This window comes from Tinamus guttatus, unplaced genomic scaffold (assembly GCF_059628265.1).
Source record: "Tinamus guttatus ecotype Peru unplaced genomic scaffold, ASM5962826v1 Tinamus_guttatus_pri_ptg000899l, whole genome shotgun sequence".
Classification (NCBI taxonomy): domain Eukaryota; kingdom Metazoa; phylum Chordata; class Aves; order Tinamiformes; family Tinamidae; genus Tinamus; species Tinamus guttatus.
This window is the reverse complement of record NW_028289433.1, coordinates 240,879-263,091: the sequence shown is the minus strand read 5'-3', so window position 1 is coordinate 263,091 and position 22,213 is coordinate 240,879. Positions and strand designations below refer to the sequence as shown.

Genomic DNA, 22,213 nt, shown 5'->3' with positions numbered 1-22,213 from the left:
GGCACCCAAGATGATCTAAACGGACCATAGGAGACCCAAGGGCACCCAAGATGATCTAAAGGGACCATAGGGGACCCGAGGGCACCCAAGATGACCTAAAGGGACCATAGGGCACCCAAGAGGACCCAAGGGCACCCAAGATGATCTAAAGGGACCATAGGGGACCCAAGGGCACCCAAGAGCACCCAAGATGACCTAAAGGGACCATAGGGCACCCCAGAGGACCCAAGGGCACCCAAGATGATCTAAGGGGACCCAAGGGCACCCAAGAGGACCCAAGATGATCTAAAGGGACCATAGCGGACCCAAGGGCACCCAAGGGCACCCAAGATGATCTAAAGGAACCATAGGGCACCCAAGAGGACCCAAGGGCACCCAAGATGATCTAAAGGGACCATAGGGGACCCAAGGGCACCCAAGAGGACCCAAGGGCACCCAAGATGATCTAAGGGGACCATAGGGGACCCAAGGGCACCCAAGGGCACCCGGTGGCCCCGGCGCACCCTGCTCCACGCCGGTGACGATGGAGGCGAAGTTGTCATCGAGGAGGATCATGTCGGCCGCGTTCTTGGCGGCGTCGGAGCCGGCGATGCCCATGGCCACCCCGATGTCGGCCCGCTTGAGCGCGGGGGAGTCGTTGACGCCGTCGCCCGTCACCGCCACGATGGCGCCCTGGGGACATGGGGACAGTGTAGGGGTGGCCCCGATGTCCCCATGTCCCTCCATGTCTCTCTATGTTCTTCCATGTCCTTCTATGCGCCCCCCATGTCCCCAATGTCCTTCTGAGTCGTTGATGCCGTCACCCGTCACCGCCACGATGGCGCCCTGGGGACATTGGGACAGCACGGAGGTGGCCCCAATGTCCCCATGTCCCCCCTTGTCCCTCCATGTCCCTCTATGTCCTCCATGTTCCTCTATGTCCTCTATGTCCCCCCATGTCCCTCCATGTCCCTCTATGTCCCTCCATGTCCTCTACGTCCCTCTATGACCCCCCATGTCCCTCTATGTCCCCCATGTCCCTCTATGTCCTTCTATGTTCTCCATGTCCCCAATGTCCTCCTGAGTCGTTGACACTGTCGCCCATCAACGCAATGATGGTGCCCTGGGGACATGGGGACAGCGTGGGGGTGGCCCCAATGTCCCCATGTCCCCCCTTGTCCCTCCATGTCCCTCTATGTCTCTCCATGTTCCTCCATGTCCTCCATGTCCCTCCATGTCCCCCATGTCCCTCTATGTCCTTCTATGTCCTCCATGTCCCCAATGTCCTTCTGAGTCGTTGACACCGTCACCCGTCACCACCACGATGGCGCCCTGGGGACATGAGGACAGTGTGGGGGTGGCCCCAATGTCCCTCATGTCCCCCCTTCTCCCCCCATGTCCCTCTGTGTCCTTCTATGTCCCCTCCATGTCCCCAATGTCCTTCTGAGTCATTGATGCCATCTCCTGTCAACGCCACGATGGCGTCATGGGGACATTGCGGTGGGTGTCCCCATGTCCCTCATGTCCCCATGTCCCCCCATGTCCCTCCATGTCCCTCATGTCCCCTATGACCCTCATGTTCTCATGTAGCCCCATGTCCCCCCCATATCCCCATGTCCTCCCATGTCCTCCATGTCCCCCATGTCCCCCCGTGTCCCCCTATGTCCTCCGTGTCCCCCATATCCCCCATGTCCTCCCATGTCCCCCAAGTCCCCATGTCCTCCCATATCCCCCATGTCCCCTCCTTGTCCTCCCATATCCCCATGTCCCCCCATGTCCTCCATGTCCTCATGTCCTCCAAGTCCCCATATCCCCCCATGTCCTCATGTCCCCATGTCCCCCCATGTCCCCCATGTCCCCATGTCCTCTCATGTCCCCCATGTCCCCTCCATGTCCCCCCATATCCCCATGCCCTCCATGTCCCCATGTCCCCCAAGTCCCAATGTCCCCCATGTCCTCCATGTACCCCATGTCCCCCATGTCCCCGTGTCCCCGTGTCCTCCCATGTCCTCCCAAGTCCCAATGTCCCCCATGTCCCCCATGTCCCCTGTGTCCCCCCGTGTCCCCGTGTCCCACCAGGCGCTGGCAGCTCTCCACGATGACCAGCTTCTGCTGCGGGGACGTCCTGGCAAAGACCATCTCGGGGTGACACCTCAGGGCCTCCACCAGCGCCGGGGGCTCCATGTCCTGCAGCTGCGACCCGGTGATGACGCGGGCCCGGGCCTGGCTGGGGGACATCGGGGACATCGGGGACATTGGGTACATGGGGGACATTGGGGACATGGGGGGACATGGAGGGACATGGGGACACAGGGATATGGAGGGACATGAGGGGACATGGGGACATTGGGGGACATGAGGGGACATGGAGGGACATGGGGACACAGGGATATGGAGGGACATGAGGGGACATGGGAGACATGGAGGGACATGGGGACACTGGGGGCCATGGGGGACATGGGGGGACATTTGGGATATGGAGGGACATGGGGGACATGGAGGGACATGGGGACATGGGAACATGGGGACATTGGGATCATGGGGGACATGTGGATATTGGGTACATGGGGGACATTGGGGACATAGGGACATGGAGGGACATGGGGACACAGGGATATGGAGGGACATGAGGGGACATGGGGACATTGGGGGACATGGGGAGATGGGGACACAGGGATATGGAGGGACATGAGGGGACATGGGGACATTGGGGGACATGAGGGGACATGGAGGGACATGGGGACACAGGGATATGGAGGGACATGAGGGGACATGGGAGACATGGAGGGACATGGGGACACTGGGGGCCATGGGGGACATGGGGGACATTTGGGATATGGAGGGACATGGGGACATGGGAACATGGGGACATTGGGATCATGGGGGACATGTGGACATTGGGGACATGGGGACATGGAGGGACATGGGGACATTAGGGGACATGGGGGCATATGGGGGACATGAGGACATGGCGCATGGGGACATGGCAGGACATGGGGGACATGGGCGGATATGGGGACATTGGGGACATGGGGACATTGGGGACATGTGGGACATGGGGGGATATGGAGGGACATGAGGGGACATGGGGCCATGGAGGGAAATAAGGACATGGGGACATTGGGGGACATGAGGGCATTGGGGATATGGAGGGACATGGGGGACATGGAGAGAGACGGCGATATGGAGGGACATGAGGGGACATGGGGACATTGGGTGACATGGGGATATTGGGGACATGGGGGACATTTGGGTCATGGGGGGCATGGGGACATTGGGGGACATGGAGACATTGGGGGACATGCAGGACATGGGGGGACATGAAGGGACATGGAAGGACATGGGGGACATGGGGGACATTAGGGACTTGGGGACATTGGGGACATGGGGCAACATGAAGGGACATGGGGGGACATGGAGGGACATGAGGGGACATGGGGGATATGGGGACATGGGGACATGGGGATATGGAGGGACATGAGGGGACACGGGGACATGGGGACATTGAGGGACATGGGGACATTGGGGGACATGGGGGACATGGGGGACATGGGGGATATGGAGGGACATGAGGGGACACGGGGACATGGTGGGACATGGGGCCACTGGGAACACAGGGGAACATGGAGGGACATGGAGGGACATGGGGACATGGGGGACATGGAGGGACATGGGGACATGGGGACACTGGGGACACTGGGGACATTGGGGACATGGGGACACTGGGGACATGGGGACACATGGGGACACATGGGGACATTGGGGACACATTGGGGACATGGGGACACACCTGTAGTCCACCTGCTCCAGGGGCACCCTCAGTCGCGCCGCGATGTCCTCGGGGGTTTCGCTGCCCTCCGAGATGATCCCGACGGAGCCGGCGATGGCCTTGGCCGTGATGGGGTGGTCCCCTGTCACCATGATGACCTGGGGACACGGGGACGGCGACGTGGGACGCCGGGCAGTGCAGGTGGCACCGCGCACATTGCAAGTCCTGCATTGCTCTTTGCAACGCCGGGCGTTGCATGTTGCACCCCATGCATTCTGCATTGCATGGTGCATTTTGCAAACTGTGCATTGCAAACTGTGCATTGCATTTTGCAAAATCTGCATTGCAAAATGTGCATTGCATTTTGCAAACTCTGCATTGCCTTTTGCAAGTAATGCATGGAACATTGAATGTTGCAAGACATGCACTATGTTTTGCAAATCGTGCATAGCATTTTGCAAACTCTGCATTGTGCATTGCAAACGCTGCATTGCACACTGTGCATTGCATTTTGCAAATAATGCATGGCACTTGCACGTTGCAAGACGTGCATTACATTTTGCAAACCATACATACCATTTTGCAAACTCTGCATTGCATTTTGCAAGTAATGCATGGGACATTGAATGTTGCAAGACATGCACTATGTTTTGCAAACCATGCATAGCATTTTGCAAACTCTGCATTGCGCATTGCAAACGCTGCATTGCACACTGTGCATTGCATTTTGCAAATAATGCATGGCACTTGCATGTTGCAAGACGTGCATTACATTTTGCAAAGCATACATACCATTTTGCAAACTCTGCATTGCATTTTGCAAGTAATGCATGGAACATTGAATGTTGCAAGACATGCACTATGTTTTGCAAACCATGCATAGCATTTTGCAAACTCTGCATTGCGCATTGCAAACGCTGCATTGCACACTGTGCATTGCATTTTTCAAATAATGCATGGCACTTGCATGTTGCAAGACGTGCATTACATTTTGCAAACCATACATAGCATTTTGCAAACTCTGCCTTGCATTTTGCAAATTATGCATTGCACACTGTGTGTTGCATTTTGCAAATAATGCATCGGACTTGCATGTTGCAAGACGTGCACTACACTTTGCAAAACAAGCATAGCATTTTGCAAACTCTGCATTGTGCAGTGCAAACTCTGCATTGCATTTTGCAAACTCTGCATTGCACACTGTGCATTGCATTTTGCAAATAATGCATGGCACTTGCACGTTGCAAGACGTGCATTACATTTTGCAAACCATGCATAGCATTTTGCAAACTCTGCATTGTGCATTGCAAACTGTGCATTGCATTTTCCAAACTGTGCATTGGACATCGCAAAATCTACATTGCATTTTGCAAATATTGTGTGGGACACTGCATGTTGCAAGACTCGCATTACATTTTGCAAACCATGCACAGCATTTTGCATTGTGCATTGCAAACTCTGCGTTGCATTCTGCAAGCTGTGCATTGCACGTTTCACATTGCAAAGCATGCAGTGCACGTATCATGTTACAAATCGTGCACTGCATGCAGCATTTGACAAGATCTGCATTGCACATTGCAGACTGTTTATTGCACTCTGCAAGACGTGTATTGCACATTGCAACCTGTACATTGCACTTTGCAAACCGTGTATTGCACATTCCAAGCATGCACTGCACATATCATGTTGCAAGCCATGCAGTGTACTTTGCAAGCTGTGCATTGCACATTGCAGACGGTGCACTGCACTTTACATGATGCGCATTGCACGTTGCAAGTTGTGCATTGCAGATAGCACGTTGCAAGTCATGCATTGTACTTTGCAAGCCATTTATTGCACATTGCACCTTGCAAGCCATGCATTACACATTGGAACCTGTCCATTTCGGATAGCATGTTGCGATACGTGCATTGCACATTGCAAGCTGTGCATTGCACATGGGATATTGCAAGCCATGCGTTGCATCTTGCAAGTCATGCATTGCACACAGCATGCTGCAAGAGCTGCATTGTGCTTTTCAAGCTGTGCATCAAATTTTGCTAAGCCGTGCATTGCACACGGGATGTTGCAAGCTGTGCATTGCATTTTGTAAGCCGTGCATTGCATTTTGCAAGTCGTGTATCGCACATTGAACATTGCAAGCCATGCATTGCACATTGCAAGCCGTGCATTGCACTTTGCAAGCCATGCATTGCACACAACATGCTGCAATCTCTGCATTGTGCTTTCCAAGCTGTGCATCGCATTTTGCTAAGCTGTGCATCACACACGGGATGTTGCAATCTGTGCATTGCACTTTGCAAGCCATGCATTGCACACAGCATGTCGCAAGCGCTGCATTGTGCTTTGCAAGTCATGCATCGCATTTTGCAAGCCGTGCATTGCACACAGCACGTTGCAAGCGCTGCATTGTGCTTTGCAAGCCATGCATTGCATTTTGCAAGCCTTGCATTGCACACAGCATGTTGCAAGCTCTGCATTGTGCTTTGCAAGCCATGCATCGCATTTTGCAAGCCTTGCATTGCACACAGCATGTTGCAAGCTCTGCATTGTGCTTTGCAAGCCGTGCATCGCACATTGCACATTGCAAGCCGTGCATCGCACATTGCACATTGCAAGCTGTGCATTGCACATTGCAAGCTGTGCATTGCACATTGCACATTGCAAGCTGTGCATTGCACATTGCAAGCTGTGCATTGCACGTTGCAAGCCATGCATTGCCCATTGCACATTACAAGCCGTGCATTGCACATTGCATGCAGCACGTTGCTGGCACGCGCAGGACTCACCCGGATCCCGGCCGTGCGGCACTTGCGCACGGCGGCGGGCACAGACGCACGGGGAGGGTCGATCATGGAGACGAGGCCGACGAAGCAGAGACCATCCCCCGGCAGCTGCTCCGGGCTCAGCGCCGACGCGGGGCCATCCAGGAAGCCCTGGCAGAAACCTGGGCCACCCCCAACATGTTGGTGACATCCCCATGGCATTTCCAGCCTCAGGGGGACATGTGACTGCTCCGTGTCACCCTTGCACAGTCCATGTCCCATCGGATGCATTGCACCCATGCATCACACCCGTGCGTTGCATCCGTGTGTTGCACCCATGCATGGCACTTTTGCGGTGCACCCATTGCATTGCACGCATCGCACCCTCACCTTGCACTGTTGCATTGCACATGTTGCACCCATGCATTGCACGCACACATTGCACATGTTGCACCCTTGCATTGCATGCACTCATTGCACATACACCCTTGTGTTGCACACACTGCATCCTTGCATTGCAGACATTGTATTGCACCCGCACATTGCTCGATTGCATTGCACCCTCACCTTGCACCCATTGCACCATTGCATTGCACATGTTGCATCCACACATTGCACACCTTGCACTATTGCATTGCACCCATTGCACCCTTGCATTGCACCAGTTGCACCCATATGTTGCATGTATTGCACACAATGCACTGATGCATTGCACACCTAACACCCACACGTTGCACACCATGCACTCACTTCACCCTTGCACTGCACACCTTGAACCCACACCTTGAACTATTGCCTTGCACCCATTGCACGGTTACATTGCACCCTCATGTTTCACACATATTGAATTCCACCCATTGCACTATTGCATTGCACACATTACACCCACACATTGCGCTATTGCATTGCACACCGTGCACCCACACCTTGCACTGTTGAATTGCACCTATTGGACTATTGCACTGCACACCTTGCACCCACACATTGCACTATTGCATTGCACCCATTGCACAATTGCATTGCACATGTTGCACCTTTGCATTGCACACCTTGCACTCACACATTGCACTATTGCATTGCACCCATTGCAGTATTGCATTGCACCCATTGCGTGGTTACATTGTACACCTTGCGCCCACACATTGCACACCTTGCACCCACCCATTGCACTATTGCATTGCACCCATTGCAGTATTGCATTGCACCCATTGCACGGTTGCATTGCACACCTTGCACCCACACATTGCACTATTGCATTGCACCCATTGCAGTATTGCATTGCACCCATTGCATGGTTACATTGCACAGCTTGCACCCACACATTGCACAGCTTGCACCCACACATTGCACTATTGCATTGCACCCATTGCACATTTGCATTGCACATGTTGCACCTTTGCATTGCACACCTTGCACCCACACCATGCACTATTGCATTGCACCCATTGCACGGTTACATTGCACACCTTGCACTCACACATTGCACTATTGCATTGCACCCATTGCACGGTTGCATTGCACCCATTGCATGGTTACATTGCACACCTTGCACCTTTGCATTGCACACCTTGCACCCACACATTGCACTATTGCATTGCACCCATTGCACTATTGCATTGCACCCATTGCACGGTTACATTGCACCTTGCATCCACACATTGCACACCTTGCACCCACACATTGCACAATTGCATTGCACCCATTGCACAATTGCATTGCACATGTTGCACCTTTGCATTGCACATGTTGCACCTTTGCATTGCACACCTTGCACCCACACATTGCACTATTGCATTGCACCCATTGCAGTATTGCATTGCACCCATTGCATGGTTACGTTGCACAGCTTGCACCCACACATTGCACAGCTTGCACCCACACATTGCACTATTGCATTGCACCCATTGCACTATTGCATTGCACCCATTGCACGGTTACATTGCACACCTTGCACCCACACATTGCACTATTGCATTGCACCCATTGCACGGTTGCATTGCACCCATTGCATGTTACATTGCACACCTTGCACCTTTGCATTGCACACCTTGCACCCACACATTGCACAATTGCATTGCACCCATTGCAGTATTGCATTGCACCCATTGCACGGTTGCATTACACACCTTGCACCCACACATTGCACTATTGCATTGCACCCATTGCACCGTTACATTGCACCTTGCACCCACACATTGCACACCTTGCACCCACACATTGCACACCTTGCACCCACACATTGCACTATTGCATTGCACCCATTGCACAATTGCATTGCACCCATTGCACGGTTGCATTGCACAGCTTGCACCCACACATTGCACACCTTGCACCTACACATTGCACACCTTGCACCCACACATTGCACTATTGCATTGCACCCGTTGCACGGTTGCATTGCACACCTTGCACCCACACATTGCACACCTTGCACCCACACATTGCACGGTTGCATTGCACCCACTGCAGTATTGCATTGCACCCATTGCATGGTTACATTGCACAGCTTGCACCCACACATTGCACTATTGCATTGCACCCATTGCACTATTGCATTGCACCTTTGCATTGCACACCTTGCACCCACCCATTGCACGGTTGCATTGCACCCATTGCACGGTTGCATTGCACCCGTTGCTCACCCAGGACGCGCTCCCCGCGGCCGCCCAGGTCGGCGTAGGCGCCCTCGAAGGCCTCGCGCCACTGCTGGTCCAGGGGCAGCTCCTGGCCCTTGAGCAGGACGCTCCGGCACCGCTCGAGCACCCGCTCGGGGGCCCCTTTCAGCACCAGCAGCAGCCGCTCGCCGGCCGCGTGCACCGAGACCTGCGGGCGGCGCCGTCAGCACGAGCCGGGGCCCCTCCCGGACGCCTGGGCCCCTTCCCGGACTCCTGGGTCCCTCTCAGACTCCTGGGCCCTTCCCGGACGCCTGGGCCCCTTCCTGGATGCCTGGGCCCCTTCCCGGACGCCTGGGCCCCTTCCCGGATGTCTGGGTCCCTCCTTGATACCTGGGCCCTTCCCGGACACCTGGGCCCCTTCCCGGACTCCTGGGCCCCTTCCCGGACACCTGGGCCCTTCCCGGACGCCTGGTCCCCTTCCCGGGATTCCTGGGCCCCTTCCCGGACGCCTGGGCCCCTTCCTGGACTCCTGGGCCCTTCCCGGACGCCTGGGCCCTTCCCAGGCACCTGAGACCCTCCCGGACGCCTGGGCCCCTTCCCAGATGTCTGGGTCCCTCCTTGATACCTGGGCCCTTCCCGGACTCCTGGGCCCCTTCCCGGACGCCTGGGCCCCTTCCCGGACTCCTGGGCCCCTCCCGGACGCCTGGGCCCCTTCCCGGACACCTGAGACCCTCCCGGACACCTGGGCCCCTTCCCAGATGTCTGGGTCCCTCCTTGATACCTGGGCCCTTCCCGGACACCTGGCCCCTTCCCGGACTCCTGGGCCCCTTCCCGGACGCCTGGGCCCTTCCCGGACACCTGGGCCCCTTCCCGGACTCCTGGGCCCCTTCCCGGGCGCCGGGGCCCCTTCCTGGATGCCTGGGCCCTTCCCGGACTCCTGGGCCCTTCCCGGACACCTGGGCCCCTTCCCGGACGCCTGGGCCCCTTTCCGGATGTCTGGGTCCCTCCTTGATACCTGGGCCCTTCCCGGACACCTGGGCCCCTTCCCGGACGCCTGGCCCCTTCTCGGACTCCTGGGCCCTTCCCGGACTCCTGGGCCCTTCCCGGACGCCTGGGCCCCTTCCCGGACACCTGGGCCCCTTCCCGGACTCCTGGGCCCTTCCCGGACACCTGGGCCCCTTCCCGGATTCCTGGGCCCCTTCCCGGACTCCTGGGCCCTTCCCGGACGCCTGGGCCCTTCCCGGACACCTGGGCCCCTTCCCGGACGCCTGGGCCCCTTCCTGGACTCCTGGCCCCTTCCCGGACTCCTGGGCCCTTCCCGGACTCCTGGGCCCCTTCCCGGACGCCTGGGCCCTTCCTGGACTCCTGGGCCCCTTCCTGGATTCCTGGGCCCTTCCCAGACACAGGGGCCCCTTCCCGGACTCCTGGGCCCTTCCTGGACTCCTGGGCCCCTCCCGGACGCCTGGGCCCCTTCCCGGACGCCTGGGCCCTTCCCAGGCACCTGAGACCTTCCCGGACACCTGGGCCCCTTCCCAGATGTCTGGGTCCCTCCTTGATACCTGGGTCCTTCCCGGATGCCGGGGTCCCTTCCTAGACACTGGGGCCCCTCCCGGACTCCTGGGCCCCTTCCCGGATTCCTGGGCCCTTCCCGGACTCCTGGGCCCTTCCCGGACTCCTGGGCCCCTTCCCGGACGCCGGGGCCCACCTGGAACTTGTTGGCCGAGGTGAAGGGCACCTCGCAGAGCTTGGGGTACCCCCCGCGCTGCTCGGCCACGTTCCCGACCGTCACCTCCGCGAACTTGAGCAGCGCCGTCTCCGACGCGTCCCCGATGACGTCACGCTGCGGGGGCGGGGCTTGAGATGAGGGGGGTGGAGCCTTGCGAGGACCCGCCCACACCCAGGCTCCACCCCCCCTTCCGAGGATGCTCCTCTATAGACCCCCTCTACACTCTATATCCCCCTATAGGTCCCATAGTCCCCTATGGCCCCCTATAGCTCCTATAGACCCTTTAGCCCCCTTATAGCTCCCTATAGCTCCTATAGACCCTTTAGCCCCTATAGCCCCCATACCTCCTATCAATCTCATAGACCTCCTATAGCCTCCATATCCCCCTATAGCACCTATAGACCCTTTAGCCCCCTTATAGCTCCCTATAGCTCCTATAGACCCTTTAGCCCCTATAGCCCCCATACCTCCTATCAATCCCATACACCTCCTATAGCCTCCATATCCCCCTATAGCCCCTTTAATCCCCTATAGCCCCATATCCCCCTAGAGACCCCATTGACCCCCCCTATAGCCCCCTACAGATCCCATAGATGCCCTATTACCCCTATACACCCTATAGTCCTCTATAGACCCCATACACTCCCTATAGCCCCTTATAGACCCCCTATAACCCGCTATAGCCCCTATACACCCTATAGTCCTCTACAGACCCCATACACCCCCTATAGCTCCTTATAGACCCCCTATAACCCCCTATTGACTCCCTGTAGTCCCTATACACCCTATAGTCCTCTATAGACCCCATACACCCCCTATAGCTCCTTATAGACCCTCTATAGCCCCCTATAGCCCCCCTATAGCCCCTATACACCCTATAGTCCTCTATAGACCCCATACACCCCCTATAGCCCCTTATAGACCCCCTATAGCCCCCCTATAGCCCCTATACACCCTATAGTCCTCTATAGACCCCATACACTCCCTATAGCCCCTTATAGACCCCATAGACCCCCTATAGCCCCTATACATCCTATTGTCCCCTACAGCTCCCAATAGCTCCTATAGCCCCTATATCCCCCTACGGACTCTATAGACCCTCTATAACCCCTATATCTCCCATAGTCCCCTATAGACCCCATTGAGGCCCTATAGCCCCTATACACCCTATAGTCCTCTATAGGCCCTATACACCCTATAGCCCCCTATTGACTCCCTGTAGTCCCTATATACCCTATAGTCCTCTATAGACCCCATACACCCCCTATAGCTCCTTATAGACCCCCTATAACCCCCTATTGACTCCCTGTAGTCCCTATACACCCTATAGTCCTCTATAGACACCATACACCCCCTATAGCTCCTTATAGACCCCCTATAGCCCCCTATAGCCCCCCTATAGCCCCTATACACCCTATAGTCCTCTATAGACCCCATACACCCCCTATAGCCCCTTATAGACCCCCTATAGCCCCTCTATAGCCCCTATACACCCTATAGTCCTCTATAGACCCCATACACCCCCTATAGCCCCTTATAGACCCCATAGACCCCCTATAGCCCCTATACATCCTATTGTCCCCTACAGCTCCCAATAGCTCCTATAGCCCCTATATCCCCCTACGGACTCTATAGACCCTCTATAACCCCTATATCTCCCATAGTCCCCTATAGACCCCATTGAGGCCCTATAGCCCCTATACACCCTATAGTTCTCTATAGGCCCTATACACCCTATTGCCCCCTATACCACCGAATAGCTCCTATAGCCCCTATATCCCCCTATAGACCCTATAGTCCCTATATCCCCTCTATAGCCCCATATCCCCTTTACATTCTGTAGTTCCCTATATCCCCCGTAGCCCCTATAGTGTCTATAGACCCCATTGCCCCCATAGACCCCCTATATTCCCCAAAGTACCATAGCCCCCATAAACCCACTATATCCCCATAGCCCCCATAGCCCCTATAGCCCCTATAGCCCCCATACCCTCTATAGCCCCCATAGTCCCCTTAGAACCCCTATATCCCCTATAGCCCCATAGTCCCTATAGCCCCTATAACCCCCATAGCATCCATAGAACCCCATATCCCCCATAGCCTCCATAGCCTCTATATCCCCCATAGACCCCTTTTATCCCCCATAGCCCCTATATCCCCCATAGACTCCCCATATACCTCATAGCCTCTATAGCCCCTATATCCCCCATAGAACCCCTATAATCCCCATAGCCCCATAGCCCCCATAAACCCGCTATACCCCCATAGCCCCTATAGCCCCCATAGACCCTATAGCCTCCATAGACTCCCTATATTCCCCATAGCCCCTATATCCCCCATAGACTCCCCATATACCCCATAGCCTCTATAGCCCCTATATCCCCCATAGAACCCCTATATTCCCCATAGTCCCATAGCGCCCATAAATCCACTATACCCCCATAGCCCCCATAGCCCCTATAGCCCCCATAGACCCCCTATATCCCTCATAGCCCCTATAACCTCTATAGACCCCATTGCCCCCATATACCCCCTATATTCCCCATAGTCCCATAGCCCCCATAAACCCACTATATCCCCATAGCCCCTATATCCGCCATAGACCCTATAGCCCCCATAGCCTCTATAGCCCCCATAGACCCCTTATATGCCTCATAGACTCCCTATATCCCCCATAGACCCCCTATATCCCCTATATCCCTCATGGCACCCATAGAACCCGTATATCCCCCATAGCCTCCATAGCCTCTATCTATATCCCCCATAGCCCCTATATCCCCCATAGCCCCTATAGCCTCTATAGACCCCATTGCTCCCATATACCTCCTATATTCCCCATAGTCCCATAGCCCCCATAAACCCACTATTCCCCTATAGTCCCCATAGCCCCTATAGCCCCCATAGACCCTATAGCCCCTATATTCCCCATAGACTCCCTATACCCCCCATAGACTCCATAGCCCCTATATCCTCCATAGACCCCTATAGCCCCCATAGACCCCTTATATCCCCCATAGCCCCTATATGCCCCATAGACCCCCTATATCCCCTATAGCCCCCATAGCACCCATAGAATCCCTATATCCCCCATAGACTCCCTATATTCCCCATAGCCCCCATAGACCCCCTATATCCCTCATAGCCCCTATAGCCTCTATAGACCCCATAGCCCCCATAGACCCCCTATATCCCTCATAACCCCTATAGCCTCTACAGACCCCATTGCCCCCATATACCCCCTATATTCCCCATAGTCCCATAGCCCCCATAGCCCCTATAGCCCCTATAGCCCCCATAGACTCCCCATATACCCCATAGCCTCTATAGCCCCTATATCCCCCATAGAACCCCTATATTCCCCATAGTCCCATAGCCCCCATAGACCCTATAGCCCCCATGGCCCCTATAGCCCCCATAGACTCCCTATATTCCCTATATTCCCCATAGCCCCTATATCCCCCATAGACTCCCCATATACCCCATAGCCTCTATAGCCCCTATATCCCCCATAGAACCCCTATATTCCCCATAGTCCCATAGCCCCCATAGACCCTATAGCCCCCATAGCCCCTATAGCCCCCATAGACTCCCTATATTCCCTATATTCCCCATAGCCCCTATATCCCCCATAGACTCCCCATATACCCCATAGCCTCTATAGCCCCTATATCCCCCATAGAACCCCTATATCCCCCATAGACCCTATAGCCCCCATAGACCCCCTATATCCCTCATAGGCCCTATAGCCTCTATAGAGCCCATTGCCCCCATATACCCCCTATATTCCCCATAGTCCTGTAGCCCCTATATCCCCTATAGCCCCCATAGCACCCATAGGCCCCATAGACTCCCTATATCCCCCATAGCCCCTATAGCCCCTATAGCCCCTATAGGGACCTTGGCCACGGGGACGTTGTCCTGGCCGGGTTTGAAGACCGCCCGGTTGCACAGGGTGATGATGCGGCTGAGCGCCCGCCAGGTCTCCGATGATTGGTCGAAGCTCTGCCCTGGGGGGGCGGGGCTTGAGAAAGGGCCCCGGCGTCCGGGGCTGGGGAGGGGCCAGCGGGGAGCCGGGAAGGGGCCCAGGAGTCCGGGAAGGGGCCCAGGAGTCCGGGAAGGGGCCCAGGAATCCCAGGAATGACCCCAGTGTCCGGGAAGGGGCCGGGAATCTGGGAATGGCCCAGGAGTCCAGGAAGGGGCCCAGGAGTCCGGAAAGGGGCCCAGGAGTCCGGGAAGGGGCCCAGGAATCCCGGGAATGACCCCAGTGTCCGGGAAGGATCCAGGAGTCCGGGAACGGCCCAGGCGTCCGGAAAGGGGCCCAGGAGTCCGGGAAGGGGCCCAGGTGTCCGGGAAGGGGCCGGGAATCTGGGAATGGCCCAGGAGTCCAGGAAGGGGCCCAGGTGTCCGGGTAGGACCCAGGATCCCGGGAAGGGCCCAGGAGTCCGGGAAGGGGCCAGGAGTCCAGGAAGGCTCCGGTATCCGGGAAGGGGCCGGGAATCTGGGAAGGGGCCCAGGAGTCCGGGAAGGGCCCAGGAATCCCGGGAATGGCCCCAGTGTCCAGGAAGGGGCCCAGGTGTCCTGGGAATGGCCCAGGTGTCCAGGTAGGACCCAGGAATCTGGGAAGGGGCCCAGGAAACCGGGAAGGGGCCCAGGAGTCCGGGAAGGGGCCCAGATGACCAGGAAGGGGCCCAGGAAACCGGGAAGGGGCCCAGGAGTCCGGGCAGGACCCAGGAGTCCGGGGGGAGGCCCCGCCCCTCTCACCCGATTGGTCCTCGGTGGTGTCGGCCGTGTGGATCTGGTTGTCGAACCACAGGTGGGCCACGGTCATGCGGTTCTGCGTGAGGGTCCCCGTCTTGTCGGAGCAGATGACCGAGGTGGAGCCCAGGGTCTCCACGGCCTCCAGGTTCTTGACCACGCAGTTCTTGCGCGCCAGGCGCTTGGCCGTGAGCGACAGGCAGACCTGGGGACGCGGGGTGTCCCCTGGGGGCCTCTTGGTGGCCTCGGGGCACCCCGGGGACCTCCAGGGGCTGGGGATTGTCTAGGGGTTGGGTTGGACCCAGAGGGACCTCCCATGATGCCCATTGACCCATAGAGACCTCCCATGGACCCATAGTGACCTTCCAGGCCCATAGAGCACCCATGGGTTGGGTTGGATCCATAGAGACATCTAGGACCCATAGAGCACCCTTGGGTTTGGTTGGACGCAGAGGGACCTCCCATGATGCTCATGGACCCATAGAGACCTCCAAGACCATGGAGGACCCTTGGGTTGGGTTGGACCCAGAGGGGACCTCCCATGGAGTCCATGGACCCGTAGGGACCTCCAAGACCATAGAGCACCCATGCGTTGGGATGGACCCGTAGAGACCTCCCATGGAGCCCATGGACCTGTAGGGAACTTCCAGGCCCATAGAGCACCCATGGGTTGGGTTGGACCCATAGAGACCTCCAGGACCCATAGAGCAACCAAGGGTTGGGTTGGATCCATAGAGACCTCCAGGACCCATAGAGACCTCCCATGGAGTCCATGGACCTGTAGGGACCTCCCAGGCCCATAGAGCACCCTTGAGTTGGGTTGGACCCAGAGGGACGTCCCATGATGCCCATGGACCCGTAGTGACCTTCCAGGCCCATAGAGCACCCATGGATTGGGTTGGATCCATAGAGACATCTAGGACCCATAGAGCAACCAAGGGTTGTGTTGGACCCAGAGGGACCTCCCATGATGCTCATGGACCCATAGAGACCTCCAAGACCCATACAGCAGCCTTGGGTTGGGTTGGACTCAGAGGGACGTCCCATAGTGCTTATGGACCCATAGAGACCTCCCATGGAGCCCATGGACCCATAGGGACCTTCCAGGCCCATAGAGCACCCATGGGTTGGGTTGGATCCATAGAGACATCTAGGACCCATAGAGCAACCAAGAGTTGGGTTGGACCCAGAGGAACCTCCCATGGTGCCCATGGACCCATAGAGACCTCCAAGACCATAGAGGACCCTTGGGTTGGGTTGGACCCAGAGGGACCTCCCATGATGCTCATGGACCCATAGAGACCTCCAAGACCCATAGAGCAGCCTTGGGTTGGGTTGGACTCAGAGGGGACCTCCCATGATGCCCATGGACCTGTAGGGACCTCCAAGACCATAGAGCAGCCTTGGGTTGGGTTGGACGCATAGAGACCTCCCATGGAGTCCATGGACCCGTAGGGACCTCCCAGGCCCATAGAGCACTCATGGGTTGGGCTGGACCCATAGAGACCTCCAGGACCCATAGAGGAACCAAGGATTGGGTTGGACCCAAAGGGACCTCCCTTGGTGCCCATGAACCCATAGGGATGTCCAGGGCCCATAAAGGGTCTATAGGTTGGTTTGGTTCCATAGGGACCTCCCATGGAGCCCATGGACCTGTAGGGGCCTCCCAGGCCCATAGAGCACCCATGGGTTGGGTTGGACCCATAGAGACCTCCAGGACCCATAGAGCACCCATGGGTTGGGTTGGACCCATAGAGACCTCCCATGGAGTCCATGGACCCGTAGGGACCTCCAAGACCATAGAGCACCCATGGGTTGGGTTGGACCCATAGAGACCTCCAGGACCCATAGAGCAACCAAGGGTTGGGTTGGATCCATAGAGACCTCCAGGACCCATAGAGCAACCAAGGGTTGGGTTGGACCCAGAGGGACCTCCCTTGGTGCCCACGGACCCATAGGGATGTCCAGGGCCCATAAAGGGTCTATAGGTTGGTTTGGTTCCGTAGGGACCTCCCATGATGCCCATGGACCTGAAGGGACCTCCAAGACCATAGAGCACCCATGGGTTGGGTTGGACCCATAGAGACCTCCTATGGAGCCCATGGACCCGTAGGGACCTCCAAGACCATAGAGCACCCATGGGTTGGGATGGACCCGTAGAGACCTCCCATGATGCCCATGGCCCCATAGGCCCCCAGGCCACCCCAGAGCTCACCGTGACGGTGGCCAGCAGCCCCTCAGGCACGTAGGCCACCACGATGGCCATGAAGAAGACCATGGCGCGGAGGAAGGGGTAGCCGATGAGCATGGCGACCACGAAGAAGGTGCCGCCGAAGAAGATGGCGAGGCCGGCGATGATGTCCACGAAGTGCTCGATCTCGATGGCGATGGGCGTCTTCTCGTTCTCCACGCCCGACGCCAGGCTGGCGATGCGCCCGATGATGGTGCGGTCGCCCGTGTTGATCACCAGCCCCGTGGCGGTGCCTGCGCGGGAAGGGCCCCGGCGTCCGGGGGGCGCCCGGGTGAGCGGGACGAGAGGGAGGTCAATGGGACAAGAAGGAGCCCAATGGGTCAAGAAGGAGCCCAACATCTGGAGCAGGTGGGACCCCATGGGTCAAGAAGGACCTCAATGGGACAAGAAGGACCCCAACATCTGGGACCAGAGGGACCTCAATGGGACAAGAAGGAACCCAATGGGACAAGAAGGACCCCAAAGGGAGAAGAAGGACCCCAAAGGGACAAGAAGGAACCCAACATCTGGGACAAGAGGCACCCCAATGGGACAAGAAGGACCCCAATGGGACAAGAAGGACCCCAACATGTGGGACAAGAGGGACCTCAATGGGACAAGAAGGACCCCCAACATCTGGGCCAAGAGGGACCTCAATGGGACAAGAAGGAACCCAGTGGGACAAGAAGGAGCCCAAAATCTGGGGCAGGTGGGACCCCAACGGGACAAGAAGGACCCCAATGGGACAAGAAGGACCCTAATATTTGGGGCAGGTGAGACCCCAACGGGACAAGGAGGACCCCGACATGTGGGACCACAGGGACCCTAATGGGACAAGAAGGACCCCAATGGGACAAGAAAGAGCCCAAAATCTGGGGCAGGTGGGACCCCAATAGGACAAGGAGGAGCCCAACATGTGGGACGAGGGACCTCAATGGGACAAGAAGGACCTCAATGGGACAAGAAGGACCCCAATGGGACAAGAAGGAGCCCAATGTTTGGGGCAGGTGGGACCCCAACGGGACAAGAAGGACCCCAAGATGTGGGGCAGGTGGGACCCCAACAGGACAAGGAGGACCCCAATGTGTGGGGCAGGTGGGACCCCAATGGGACAAGAAGGAACCCAATGGGACAAGGAGGACCTCAACATGTGGGATCAGAGGGACCTCAATGGGACAAGAAGGAACCCAAAATCTGGGGCAGGAGGGACCCCAACGGGACAAGGAGGAACCCAAGGGGACAAGAAGGACCCCAAGGTGTGGGGCAGGTGGGACCCCAATGGGACAAGGAGGAACCCAAGGGGACAAGAAGGACCCCAACATGTGGGGCAGGTGGGACCCCAACGGGACAAGGAGGAACCCAAGGGGACAAGAAGGACCCCAAGGTGTGGGGCAGGTGGGACCCCAACGGGACAAGGAGGAACCCAAGGGGACAAGAAGGACCCCAAGGTGTGGGGCAGGTGGGACCCCAATGGGACAAGGAGGAACCCAAGGGGACAAGAAGGACCCCAAGGTGTGGGGCAGGTGGGACCCCAATGGGACAAGGAGGAACCCAAGGGGACAAGAAGGACCCCAACATGTGGGGCAGGTGGGACCCCAACGGGACAAGGAGGAACCCAAGGGGACAAGAAGGACCTCAAGGTGTGGGGCAGGTGGGACCCCAATGGGACAAGGAGGAACCCAAGGGGACAAGAAGGACCCCAACATGTGGGGCAGGTGGGACCCCAACGGGACAAGGAGGAACCCAAGGGGACAAGAAGGACCCCAACATGTGGGGCAGGTGGGACCCCAACGGGACAAGGAGGAACCCAAGGGGACAAGAAGGACCTCAAGGTGTGGGGCAGGTGGGACCCCAATGGGACAAGGAGGAACCCAATGGGACAAGAAGGAACCCAATGGGAAAAGAAGGACCCCAATATCTGGGGCAGGTGGGACCCCAACGGGACAAGGAGGAACCCAACGGGACAAGGAGGACCCCAACGGGACCAGGAGGACCCCGCCGCGTGGGGCAGCAGGGCCGCGGCGCGGGGCACCTTCGAGGCACATGGTGGAGAAGAAGGCGATGTTGCGGGTCTCCAGGGGCGACTCGTGGGTGCACTCGGGCGCCCGCGTCTGCGGCTCCGACTCCCCCGTCAGCGACGAGTTGTCCACCTGGAGGGGCCCAGGCGTCCGGGCAAGGTCCCCCCGGGACAAAGGGCCACCCCAAGGGGACCCAGGTGTCCAGGGCCACCCCATAAGGACCAAGGGGTCCAAGAACACCCCAAGGAGACCCAGGTGTCCAAGGCCATGGAATGAGGACCAAGGTGTCTAAGAGCACCCCAAGGCCACCCAAGGTTGTCCAGGTCCATAATGACCAAGGGGTCCAAAGCCACCCAAGGTTGTCCAGGGCCACCCCATGGTGTCCAGGGCCACCCCATGATGACTCTGGTGTCCAGGGCCACCCCATAATGACCAAGAGGTCCAAGACCACCCAAGGTGTCCAGGGCCACCCCAAGGGGACCCAAAGGGACCCAGGTGTCCAAGGACACCCCATAATGACCAAGGGGTCCAAGGCCACCCCATGAGGACCCAAGGTGTCCAGGGTCACCCAAGGGGACCCAGGTGTCCAAGGCCACCCCATAAGGACCAAGGTGTCCAGGGCCACCTTAAGGGGACCCAGGTGTCCAGGGTCACCCCATAGTGACCAAGGGATCCAAGGCCACCCCAAGGGGACCCAGGTGTCCAAGGCCACCCTAAGGGTACCCAAGTGTCCAGGGCCACCCCATAATGACCAAGGGGTCCAAGGCCACCCAATTGGCCAGGGCCACCCCAAGGGGACCAAGGGGTCCAGGGCCACCCCATAATGACCAAGAGGTTCAGGGCCACCCCATGAGGACACCCAAGGGGCCCCAGGTGTCCAGGGCCACCCCATAATGACCAAGGGGTCCAAGGCCACCCAATTGGCCAGGGCCACCCAAGGGGACCCAGGTGTCCAGGGCCATCCCATAATGACCAAAGTGTCCAGGGCCACCCCATGAGGACACCCAAGGGGATCCAGGTGTCCAAGGCCACCCCATAATGACCAAGATGTCAAGGGCCACCCCAAGGGGACCCAGGTGTCCAGGGCCACCCTATAATGACCAAGGAGTCCAAGGCCACCCCATAATGACCAAGATGTCAAGGGCCACCCTAAGGGGACCAAGGGGTCCAAGGCCACCCCATAATGACCAAGAGGTCCAGGGCCACCCAAGGTGTCTAGGGCCACCCCAAGGGAACCTGGGTGTCCAGGGCCATCTCATAATGACCAAGAGGTCCAAGGCCACCCCATGATGGCCCAAGTGGCCAGGGCCACCCCCATAATGACCAAGGTCTCCAGGGCCACCCCAAGGGGACCCAGGTGTCCAAGGCCATCCCATAATGACCCAGGTGTCCAAGGCCACCCCATAATGACCAAGGGGTCCAGGGACACCCAAGGTTATCCAAGGCCACCCAAGGGGTCCAGGGTCACCCCATAATGACCAAGGTTGTCCAGGGCCACCCCAAGGGGACCCACGTGTCCAGGGCCACCCCATAATGACCAAGGGGTCCAAGAACACCCCATAGTGAACAAGGTCTCCAGGGCCACCCCAAGGGGACCAAGGTGTCCAAGGCCACCAAAGGGGACCCAGGTGTCCAAGGCCACCCCATAACGACCAAGGGGTCCAGGGCCACCCCAAGGGGACCCAAAGGGACCCAGGTGTCCAAGGCCACCCCATAGTGACCAAGAGGTCCAAGGCCTCCCCGTGAGGGCCCAAGGTGTCCAAGGCCACCCATAATGACCAAGGGGTCCAAGGCCACCCCATAATGACCAAGGGGTCCGAGGCCACCCAAGGTTGTCCAAGGCCACCCCAAGGGGTCCAAGGCCACCCAAGGTGTCCAGGGCCACCCCAAGGGGATCCAAAGGGACCCAGGTGTCCAAGGCCACCGCAAGGGGACCCATAATGACCAAGGGGTCCAAGGCCACCCAAGGTTGTCCAAGGCCACCCCAAGGGGTCCAAGGCCACCCAAGGGGTCCAGGGCCACCCCAAGGGGACCCAAAGGGACCCAGGTGTCCAAGGCCACCCCAAGGGGACCCATAATGACCAAGGGGTCCAAGGCCACCCAAGGTGTCCAAGGCCACCCCAAGGGGACCCATAATGACCAAGGGGTCCAAGGCCACCCAAGGTTGTCCAAGGCCACCCCAAGGGGTCCAAGGCCACCCAAGGGGTCCAGGGCCACCCCAAGGGGACCCAAAGGGACCCAGGTGTCCAAGGCCACCCCAAGGGGACCCATAATGACCAAGGGGTCCAAGGCCACCCAAGGTGTCCAAGGCCACCCCAAGGGGACCCATAATGACCAAGGGGTCCAAGGCCACCCA

At 57.8% G+C, this 22,213-nt stretch overlaps 1 protein-coding gene and 1 pseudogene across 1 annotated transcript in view; one reads left to right on the top strand and one right to left on the bottom strand.

Annotated features, from left to right (window-relative positions):
- Positions 1-22,213, bottom strand: part of LOC148591254 (potassium-transporting ATPase alpha chain 1-like) — a 43,939-nt gene that overhangs the window by 14,834 nt on the left and 6,892 nt on the right. The window contains 10 exon segments of the mRNA XM_088537925.1: positions 504-672; positions 2,056-2,206; positions 3,770-3,906; positions 6,538-6,695; positions 9,156-9,336; positions 10,834-10,968; positions 14,752-14,861; positions 15,616-15,814; positions 17,825-18,093; positions 19,872-19,989. Coding sequence (XP_088394051.1) covers positions 504-672; positions 2,056-2,206; positions 3,770-3,906; positions 6,538-6,695; positions 9,156-9,336; positions 10,834-10,968; positions 14,752-14,861; positions 15,616-15,814; positions 17,825-18,093; positions 19,872-19,989 — 1,627 coding nt within the window.
- Positions 9,760-10,825, top strand: LOC148591255 (uncharacterized; annotated as a pseudogene).